The sequence below is a fragment of the Seriola lalandi genome, unplaced genomic scaffold, assembly GCF_002814215.2.
Source record: "Seriola lalandi dorsalis isolate HSWRI2012SDOR001 ecotype SW California unplaced genomic scaffold, Sedor1 jcf7180002008970, whole genome shotgun sequence".
Classification (NCBI taxonomy): Eukaryota; Metazoa; Chordata; class Actinopteri; order Carangiformes; family Carangidae; genus Seriola; species Seriola lalandi.
This window is the reverse complement of record NW_019479623.1, coordinates 1-9,916: the sequence shown is the minus strand read 5'-3', so window position 1 is coordinate 9,916 and position 9,916 is coordinate 1. Positions and strand designations below refer to the sequence as shown.

Here is a 9,916-nt window from a genome sequence, read left to right as displayed (position 1 = left end):
TCTCAATCAGCTCATTAATTGATTCGATTGAGGGAGGGAATATCTTAAGACTGTACTGAGGGAGAAGAGAGATCTCCCCTCCCCCATGTTGTGCAGTTTATAGTTTTACTCACAGTTAAATCCAGAGGCAAACATGAATCAAACATGAAGCAGTGAAGCTGGTTTTAAAGACTGAAACATGTTCGTCATTAAAGAACAGTATTCATGTTTCTGATTCTGTGGCTGTTTAAATGTGTTTAATTGCAGCTTTACACACTGACCACTGACTGACGGACTGATTGCTGCTTGTGTTGACAGTTTCTTTTCCAGTCCAGCACAGCCTCAGTTTTCATCATGGTTGGTTACACATGAACCAGTTCTGGTCCTGACAATGGATTCAGTCTGATTGGACCCTGGTAGACTAACAGTCTGGTAGACCAGCAGAGTCATGGAGAAGTTTGGGATGAGTTTCGGGGGCGGGCCCAGTAGGAAGGAGCTGTTGGACACCATCGAGTCCCAGAAAAAACAGCTGGTCCAGTACCAGACCCGCTTCAAGGATGTGGTCCGGGCCTACAAGAGTCTTCTGAAGGAGAAGGAGGCTCTGGAGGCCAGTCTGAAGGTCCTGACGGTGACCCAGGAGGTGGACCTGAACCAGCAGGGCCAGGACAACACCACTGCTGCTGCCGCCTCAGACCTCCCAGAGGACGGCTGCTCACTGCACAGTGAGGACAGCGAGGACACGGTGGCGTCTGTGGACATGCCCACTGAGACCACCAGAGGGGACCAATCAGAGGAAGACCAGGGAGAACTGGGAGGGAAAGTAAGCTCGATGGTACATTTAAAAAAGTCAGCTGACTGAAACATCCTTTAGTTATTAAATGTTATCTGTTCTCCAGTTTCTCTCATATACTACACACATATATATATATATATATATATATATATATACACTCATATATATAGTCCAGGTAAACCAGAGTTACCTGGACAGGTGTGTTTGGTTCAGTGGATGATGCAACGTGACGAGTTCAAACTCTTGTTTCTTCCTGCAGACCCTGAGGGTGGAGAGGGCGGAGCTTGAGGCCGGTGCCGCAGAAAGAAGTGGTATGGGGGCGGAGCCTCAGCAACAGGCCACGGCCCTTACAAACGTGGAGGCAGAGCGTCGCATCGCCCAGCTGAAGAGCCAACTGACCACGCTCACCGGCGCCCTGGCCACGGTGACACAGGAGAAGTCTCGTATGGAGGCGAGTTTCCAGGCTGACAAGCGTCAGTTGAAGCAGGAGGTGGAGGAGCTGCGGGAACGCCTGGTCACCATGACGACACAGCAGGAGGCGGAGCTGCACGCTCTGCAGCAGCAGCTGGCCGAGAGTCGCGCTCGCATCATCACGCAGCAGCACGAGAGGGAGCAGGAGCAGGGAGATCACGTCCAGCAGCTGAGGGAGCTGCAGAGGATCCTGCAGCAGGAACGAGACCTGCGGCAGGACGCCGAGCTCCGCCTACAGGACGCCAACACCACCCTCCTGATGACATCACAGGCTGTAGACCGTGGGGTGGAGTCTGAGGCTCACCTTAACCAGGTAAGGGAGGAGAGAGATGAGCTGAAGAGGAGGCTGCAGGCCGCAGAGGAAGACCAGAAGAAACCAGATCCCAGAGTGGATGAGCTGCAGCGGGAGCTGAGGGAGCTGAAAAACCACTTCCAGAAGCAGATCCACAGCGAGACCAGGAAGGTAAGGCTAGACCAGAGCTAACTAAAACCAGATCACAACTAGACCAGGAAGGTAGGGCTTGACCAGAGCTAACTAAAACAAGGCCCACACTAACTAAAGTGGATCCACAATCAGACCAGGGAGGTAAAACAACTTGAACCAAACTGAACTCTGAACTCAATCTGACTGAAGATTCCAGACTATAATCCAACAGGCTCAGGTTCAGGTGCAGTACCTCACATTGTCCAGCAGGTGTCAGTGTGACTGTTTGAAAGGTTCAGTGAACTTCTTCAGGTTTTAGTCTCAGCAGGTTCTGGTCTCAGTCTGAACCCTCTCTGTGTTTCAGGCCTGCGAGGCAGAGGAGCGCGCTCGTGAGCGTGCTCAGGCCGCAGAGATCCGGGTCGCAGGTCTGGAGCAGCGAGTCTCTGAGCTGTCGGAGCTGCTGGGTTCCTGTGAGAAGGCGAGGCAGCGAGACCAGCAGACCGCTCAGAGACTCCGGGACCGGATCCTGCAGCTGGACACAGAGAACAAAACGCTGGCCATTGCCGCCTCCAGCAGGTCGACCTCTGACCTAAGCATAGACGAGTCGCAGCTGGACGTGGGTGCGCTGAAGGAGAAGCTGCAGAGGGTGAAGAAGCTGCTGTTGCTGGCGGCTCAGAGGAATCCAGACCAGAACATCCAGGACCTCGCAGAGACTGAGGCAGAGCCGGGTGGGGACAGAGCCTCGGCGCTGGTCTACCAGCAGGAGCTGCGGCAGCTGAAGGATGAGTTTGAGCGTTACAAGCTGCGAGCGCAGGTGGTGCTGAAGAACAAGAACGCCAAAGATGGCTGCCAGGCCAAAGAGCTGGAGGAGGTCCGGGACCAGCTGTCCGAGCTGAAGGAGAAGTACATCAACCTGCGGATCCAGAGCGATGAGGCCGAGGTCCACCGCTGCCGTGAGCTGGAGGAACGGCAGCAGGCGGTGGCAGCACTGCAGCAGAGCCACAGACAGGAAGTGGAGCGGGCGGAGGCACTGCACCGTGACGAGCTGCTGCGACTGGAGGCGGAGCTTCACAAACAGAGAGAGAGGACAATGGCTCTGCTGGACGAGAAAGACCAGGAGCTGGAGAGGCTGCGTGCCGCCGCCGCCGCCGCCCTCAGCCGCGATGAGTGCAATGAAGCTGCTGATGTTGATGGCGAGCCTGGCCCTGAGAGCGAGGGTGACATCGTCAGCCAGGCCCTGCGGCGGGTCGCCCCTGCCGAGCCAACACTGCTGTTGTACGCTGAACAGCTGGCGAGGAAGGAGGTAGAGGTGGGCGGGCTGCGGCGTCACAAACACCGGCTGGAGGAGGACCTCCACCAGCTGCAGGCCAGGCTCATTGCCAACGGAGAGCGACACGACGAGGAGGTGACGGAGCTGCGAGGACAACTGGACAAACTGATCCGAGACCAGAGCAGAGAGGGTGCCAACATGGAGTACCTGAAGAACGTCATCTACAAGTTCCTGACGCTGCAGGACGCCAGCGGGAGGCAGCAGACGCTCACCGCCATCCTTACTATCCTGCACTTTAGCCCGCAGGAGAAACACCACGTCCTGAGGCTGCAGGGGGCGACGTGGTGGACCAACAAGAGATAAAGACACCTGAAGAAGAAACATCACCTCCTGAACCTGAATCCAGTCTGTCTGTAAATCAGTGACACATTCCCAGACTTTGATTTCCCCTTCAGTTTGTTCACTGGCTTTGATTCTGAACAGGTTTTACAAACAGACCTTATTGACCCTTCTGATGCTTTCCAACATAAACCCCATTACATGACACCAACTCACTCTGACCGGCTAGCGGTTTATGACGGGAGCTATAGTTTCATTTACCTGATGTTTAAATTGATAGAAAACTTGCAGTTTGGTTCTGTTCTCCTGTAGAAACTGTATATTCATATTTAAACATGTATGATTATATGACTGTCACTGAATGAAAACATTTAAAAGGTGATTTAATGCAGTTCTTCATATCATTGATATGTATATTTTGTGTAGAAATTAAAATATTTTCCTGCTTGACAAAGTTTGGTTAATTTTCATCTTCTAAAATATGATAATAGTAAATTCACCTTAGGGTTTTCCACAGTGTCTACTAGAAGAGGCAATTTAAAACTTTTCCTCAACATTACAAATATAATATTACAGAGGAGAAAATATACCATAATTGACCATGTGAACAAGATTCAGGTTTCAGTTCTCAAAACAAAAAAATATTGGTATTGGTATGGTAAATACATTATTACTATTATTATTACTTCTATTGCAAGTTACATTCACTGAGCTCAGTCAGTTTGTGGATTTCAGCTGTGATTCAATGTTAGAAAAATATCACTTCATCTGTGGTCAGTGACGTTATATGGTAGATTCATTTTTTAAATGAAAGTAACAGATTAAAGTGAATCAAACTTTTCAGAACAGAGGTAAACAGGCAGCTTTTCAATGAACTGTTTGGTTCTTTGTTGGATTTTTATTTAAACAGGTTTTATAAATATTCTATGTTACATGTGAAGCTGAATGTTAAACAACTGAAAGTTTGTTTCAAGCCGAAAAGAACAAATCCACAACTTCTCCAATATTATGACAGCGCATCAGAAATGAAGTTGTAGTATTTCATGAATGAAGACACTATAGTGAGAAAAATTGTTATTATAAGAATAAAGTCATTTTAAAAATAAAGAGCTGAAGTCTGAAACATCGAGAACAAGAGAGTCAAATCAAGCAGCTGGGACATGTTCTTCAGTGTGTGTTCAGTGTGTGTTCAGTGTGTGTTCTCTGTGTGTGTGTAGAACACTCTGCAGGTCTTCAGACAGTGTTGTGATCATTGTATTTATAAAAGTGTGTAGTTTGTGTAAAACTCCGTCCTTCACCTGCAGCTGCTGTCTGCGAGCTTTAATCTGAAACACACAAACACACCTCCTGTCTGTCATGTAAACACAATCACAATCAATCTAGAGCAGCCTGTTAGGGACAATCTTAAAGTGTCAGTCTGGAGAATTTCCATTGAATCAATGAACAAGGAAACAACAGTGACTGACACTGATCAGTGATATTGATCAGTAATATTGATCATTTTGTGTGGGGGGAGTTTCCTGTGTTCAGCTGCTGCTCATACAGAGAGGATCAGTGAAGAAGATGAAGGAGCCACAGAGAGATGAAGAGCTGCTCTTCAGACTCCTGACTGCTGCTAACAGAGCGATGGAACAAACTTATTCTGTGACTGGAAGTCATTGTGCTGTCCACACAACTCTGGGAGTTGTAGTCCTGACCCACCTGGATCACAAGTGTGAAATCTCCGGACTGACACTTCACAGGTAAACAGTCGATGAAATGAAAAGGTTCTACTGAGAGAACGACGGACCATTTAAATAAATCTATTACATAGAGTTTAGATCCGGATCCCAGGCGGCAGTCACCCTGATCCACTCACCAGTTTCTCTCTGAGCTTCAGAATCAGATCTACGATCTCCACCTCAGACTTGTCTTTGGTCCAACCGAGCAGGTCCTGGAAAGACCAGAACATCAGGGTTAGAGGATCCAGATGTTTGACAACTGTCATCCAGAAGTTTGATGAGATAACTCACAGCGTCACAGATGACCTCCAGGTGAAGACTCTCCAGTTTCTGAGTCATCTCTTTGTGTCGCTGACGATACCAACCATCAAAGTTCGGAGACCTAAAGAACTTCCTGTCAGGAAAATGTGACATTTATTGTGTGAGCACGGGAACATGGAGACCACCTGCACACACCTGAGGGACTCACCTGTACAGTCCCATCCAATCACCTTTGAGCATTGAGGTGAGCTGAGGCCCAGTGTGATCCAGAGTGGACATGAACTCGTCCTGACTGAAGGGTCGAATCTGAGGAGGCGTCTGAACAAATAAAACAAATTAATCACCTGTCATCTCCACACTGATGACATCACTGTGACATAATCACAAAGAAGCCACTTCCTGTTTACCTTCCAAGGCGTCACAGATCTCTGCAGAGGCATCAGGCCTGCCATGTACCGCTCCTGACAGACAAAACGCAGGGTTACACTTCCTGCTCTCTGATTGGTCAGTGCTGATCTGACATCATCGAGCGTCAGTATAGCGACAGGTGGACAACAGGTAACATTAGAGCGATGTGATTGGCTGATCCTCACCAGAGGGATGATGAAGCTCTGCGTCAGCTCTAACAGGTGTCTCCTCAGGATGGCGCTTTGAACCTCTGACGGTCTCTTCCTCTGGATGCCCTGAACATGCAGACGAGACTCAGACTCATTAAACAGGTCATGTGATCTTTGTCTTGTGATCATCGTTGTGTGTTCAGGTCTGAGTTCTGCTGCTTCACCTTCAACAGCCTTTTAATCAGGATCTTGTCTTTGTGTAGAAACGTCTTGTACGCTGTGTAGATCCCTGCACACACACAAGTCACACTGAGTCACACACACTCAGGTGGTCTGGGTTTTCACCTGGTTCTGTTCTATCAGGTTACCTGGTTTGGTGTCCAGTGTTTTCAGTTTGGACAGCTTCTTCACCTTCACCTGTTTGGGTAAATCACCTGGAAGTGATCAGACAGGTGAGTCGTTATGATATTAACCGTAACAATCAATTCATAACCTCAGTCATCTAATGAACTTCATGTTTAATTATTTTATTATATGTTTAATCTGCACAAGGTCAGTCAGAGTCCGACTGATGTGATTAGATTTAAAACAAGGAAACATTCATTTATCAATAATAATAATAATAATAATAATAAACAGAAAGATACTGTATTTCTTTGATAAAAAACTGAATATTTCATCTCAGCATTCTAAACTTTATTGACTGAACTCAGGTTTTTCAAAGTAAAATGCTGAAAGACATTGAACATATTTTACTGATATTAAACATGTGGTTCCTCTCAGGGTTCTCAGGCTGTTCTATGGAGAATACAAGTAAATCACACCAGGACCAACATGTGGAACTCATGGATTGTTTATATAACAGTTTTCATGAATGATCAGCTGCTTGTTCTCTGTGTTTTACAGTGTTGTTTGTTGTGTAGGAACACCTGTGACATCTGACCTGGTTCATGTCACACACCTGTTGAATCACCCTTCATGTGAATGAATGTATGAACAGACCTGCCATCCTGATCTCTCCCAGTCTAACGATGTGAGGCCACGACTGGAACGTCTTTATGAAGAACGGGTTGGTGACTCCCAGAACCACGTTAGGTCTGACAGAGACAAGACAGGTGTGTTCAGACAGACAGATAGAGTCAGGTGAGTTCAGACAGATTGACTCAGTTGAGTTCAGACAGGTAGACTCAGGTGTGCAGGTTACTCACGGGGCCTGTGTCCTGGTGGTGTACTCTCTGAACTCACTGTCATGGATGGTGAAATAAGGACGAAAGTCGCAGCAGAACTTCAGAGGACTGATGGAGCTAAGGAGACACACACCGTTACCACGGCAACAACTGCTCAGAGCATCTCTCCATCAGGAAATCAATAACACACATCATCAAACATCTGTCCTGATGTTTTTGTGACTCCTTCACAGTGAATCAATAAATGTTGACTTTTTTAAGATTGATTTTATTCTTCATGTGAAAAGACTCAAAGGTGTCTGAAGGCTGTGTGATTGACAGGTGACCTGTCCAGGTGTGCTCCGCCTCCTCGAGAGATGTCAAACGGTGTGAATGTGATCACTTCACACCTGTGGATGTTAAAATGACTCCTGATTGACTGTTCAGTTACCTGACGAGGGCCAGCACAGTTTCCGAGGAGATGGTGGGAGACGGCGCCATGACAACCACCGGTTCCCCGAGTAACATGAGCTCCCAGAGCATCTGCAGGTGGATGAGCGCTGACTGGAAACACCTGGTCAGAGGTCAGAGGTCACGTTAGACGAGTGGAAACAGTTCATTCAGTCATTAAAACATCTGCGGACCTTCAGAATAAAACTAGAATGATCAAGACAAACTAAACTAAATGTGGATCAGGTTCAGAGGAAGAACTGGTTCTGACTTGAAGAGGTCCAGTTCATGGATCGTGGGCAGCAGCGTCGGAGCCGGCAGGAGGTTCTGAGGAGAGACAGATATTAATAATAAAACTTTATTGATTTATTTATTAATGATAGACGCAGAGAGAATGAAGATGAACAGCCTGTGACCTCTGACCTCTTTAGCAGCCTGTTTGACTGGACTTCCTCCGGGTTTGTCTGATTTTGAAGGAATCCTCACCTGGACAGTGAACAGGTGAACAGACAGGAAGTTCAAATACAGACAGGAAGTTCATGTACACTTTAATGTTCTAAATTTTAAAGGCGTAATGTGTAAGATTTGGTCCGATCTGGCCAGACTGGCCAGAAAAAAAGCAAAACACGGGTGAATCCTGGTGTGTTTTTCCATCGCTGGAGACAGCTCCGGGTAAAGAGATATGGCTTGATGCTGAGCTTGCAACTGTTCTGTTAGACAGGTGAGTAACATCTAATATTGGTGTGTAGCGAAAAGCATCATTAGTGCAAATGACAAACTGTACTGACGAACACTTCAAGTGGCATAAATGTATGATTGATGATGTCGACAGACGTTTTAGCGACGTAGTAGAATTCAGCCTGTTCCTGCGGCTGGTGTCCAGCTCGATGCGTCAGTAACTTTTCTTTTACAAGTGAGACAAAGAGACGGTTTGATCCAGAACCAGCAGCTTCAGGATCCACTGCCTAATACTGTATTTATTTTAGCATATTCATATCTATCCTTACTATTCATTATACACACACAACAGACCTAACATTTTTGAACATATATGATCTAAAGGATTTGTCCTATCACATGTTTGTCTGTATCAGGACCAGAAGTCCAGTCCGGTCACCCCAGTGATGGACCAGCACCTTCCTTTTCTTCTGCATCTGGCCTCATCAATCAACAACCACATTACATCAACACTTTGGGGTATGATCCCTGCACAGAACAGTCTATACTGTCTACACTGTGATCTTTTGCACATCCTTTATCTTTTAATTGTTATTTCTTGTTAATATGTTTATTGGACAGTGAACCAAACACTAAGCCGTTCCTCCATTATCTCACCTGAAAATTATTCCATTATTCTTATATTAAAACCAGACCTGTTTGTTATACTGTGAAATGCATCCTGGGAGTTGTAGTTGACTTCTCTCCTTCAGTTTTAATTTTATCAGAGAACCAGATGTTTTCTGGAGGAAGGCGACCCTCCTCTCACCTGTCAACCAAGCCCCTCCTCTGAATGACCACACCCCCTCCCCTCACCTGTAAGACCACGCCCATCACAGGCAGGTTAAGGGTCAGTCCAGGTACAGGTGAAGGCCACTGGTCAATCTCGTTACAAACTGTGAGGATGTATAACAGATGTCAGGTGAAATATCTGCCCATCTGTTCTGATTGGCTTGTGGTTATGATGTAAGCGTGACATAATCACCTGCTTCGAGACAAGGCTCCAGCTTCTCAAAGAACTCAGGTGCAATGATCTGCAGCAGTGAGTGGAACAGATGAGTGTACGGCATCCTGGACACCAACACCAGGGACTGAAACACAAGTCACATGACCCCACAGCTGTCAATCAAACTGAACAGGTGTGAATAGAGGGCTGTTTCATAAAGATGAAAGGCCTGACCTGATCCAGGATCAGTCTGAGACTGGTTTAACTGAAAGTGAAACTGATCACATGAGATCACGGAGCTTAAGAGGTAGAACTAAAATGTTGATGTCTTAATTAGACGAAATCATTTTAAAATAATTTGATAAAATAATTTGATAAAATAATAAAATTAATGTTAATGTAACACAGAGACAAAAATGTTACAGCAATAAACAGCAATAACCTCTGTTAGCTTCTCTGTTAGCTAAATTGTGACCAGGTGTTGGACTGTGACCAGGTGAGTACAGGGGACCCTCACCTTCTGGAAGTATCCTCTCTTCACTGAGACGTCCTTAACTTGTCTGAAATAGACGTAACCAAAGAAGTGGGACACTTCCCTCTGAGGACACCAGAGAAGAGTCAGTTTATAGGGAGAGCGACAGGAAGTGCTATTATATCCCAGAATTCATTTCTATCATGACGTTGATTTTTTCCTTAAGAAACAGAACCAGACAGAAATAAACACCAACGTCATAATGAACTATGACCATCAATCATGCTGTGTAATAACAGGGTGAACTCTAATCAATCAATCAATCAATCAATCAATCAATCAATCAATCA

The 9,916-nt window shown here is 46.3% G+C and overlaps 2 protein-coding genes across 3 annotated transcripts; one reads left to right on the top strand and one right to left on the bottom strand.

The window, feature by feature from the left end:
* The first annotated feature begins 29 nt into the window (after window positions 1-29).
* Window positions 30-3,730, top strand: LOC111672752 (GRIP and coiled-coil domain-containing protein 1-like). 2 transcript variants are annotated; one of them, XM_023430307.2, is made up of 3 exons: window positions 30-811; window positions 1,032-1,706; window positions 2,032-3,730. In XM_023430307.2, the coding sequence occupies exons 1-3, from the start codon at window positions 428-430 to the stop codon at window positions 3,298-3,300; spliced, it is 2,328 nt and encodes a 775-aa protein (XP_023286075.1). In that variant the 5' UTR covers window positions 30-427; the 3' UTR covers window positions 3,301-3,730. The 2 variants fall into 2 exon arrangements, with proteins under 2 accessions (XP_023286075.1, XP_023286085.1); XM_023430317.2 differs by having other exon boundaries at window positions 31-799.
* Window positions 3,731-4,140: 410 nt separating this feature from the next.
* LOC111672743 (protein DENND6B-like) lies at window positions 4,141-9,713 on the bottom strand. Its single transcript, XM_023430296.2, has 16 exons — window positions 9,612-9,713; window positions 9,134-9,239; window positions 8,965-9,044; window positions 7,855-7,917; window positions 7,703-7,758; window positions 7,433-7,555; window positions 7,024-7,119; window positions 6,818-6,912; window positions 6,184-6,249; window positions 6,040-6,104; window positions 5,852-5,941; window positions 5,666-5,719; window positions 5,467-5,576; window positions 5,289-5,391; window positions 5,135-5,209; window positions 4,141-4,601 (listed from the first exon to the last, which is right to left on the bottom strand). Exons 2-16 carry the CDS (start codon window positions 9,216-9,218, stop codon window positions 4,455-4,457), a joined length of 1,308 nt encoding a protein of 435 aa, XP_023286064.2. The 5' UTR covers window positions 9,219-9,239; window positions 9,612-9,713; the 3' UTR covers window positions 4,141-4,454.
* Window positions 9,714-9,916: the final 203 nt, after the last annotated feature.

Bases quoted from the DNA above. Each gene is read 5' to 3' on its own strand.
- LOC111672752 (XM_023430307.2), top strand. From the start codon at position 428: ATGGAGAAGTTTGGGATGAGTTTCGGGGGCGGGCCCAGTAGGAAGGAG. The intron at 812-1,031 runs GTACATTTAAAA...TTCTTCCTGCAG, and splicing joins GAGGGAAAGTAAGCTCGATG to ACCCTGAGGGTGGAGAGGGC. The intron at 1,707-2,031 runs GTAAGGCTAGAC...TCTGTGTTTCAG, and splicing joins TCCACAGCGAGACCAGGAAG to GCCTGCGAGGCAGAGGAGCG.
- LOC111672743 (XM_023430296.2), bottom strand. From the start codon at position 9,218: ATGCCGTACACTCATCTGTTCCACTCACTGCTGCAGATCATTGCACCT. The intron at 9,045-9,133 runs GTGATTATGTCA...ACATCCTCACAG, and splicing joins GGAGCCTTGTCTCGAAGCAG to TTTGTAACGAGATTGACCAG. The intron at 4,602-5,134 runs GTGAGTGGATCA...TGTGTGTTTCAG, and splicing joins TGAAGCTCAGAGAGAAACTG to ATTAAAGCTCGCAGACAGCA.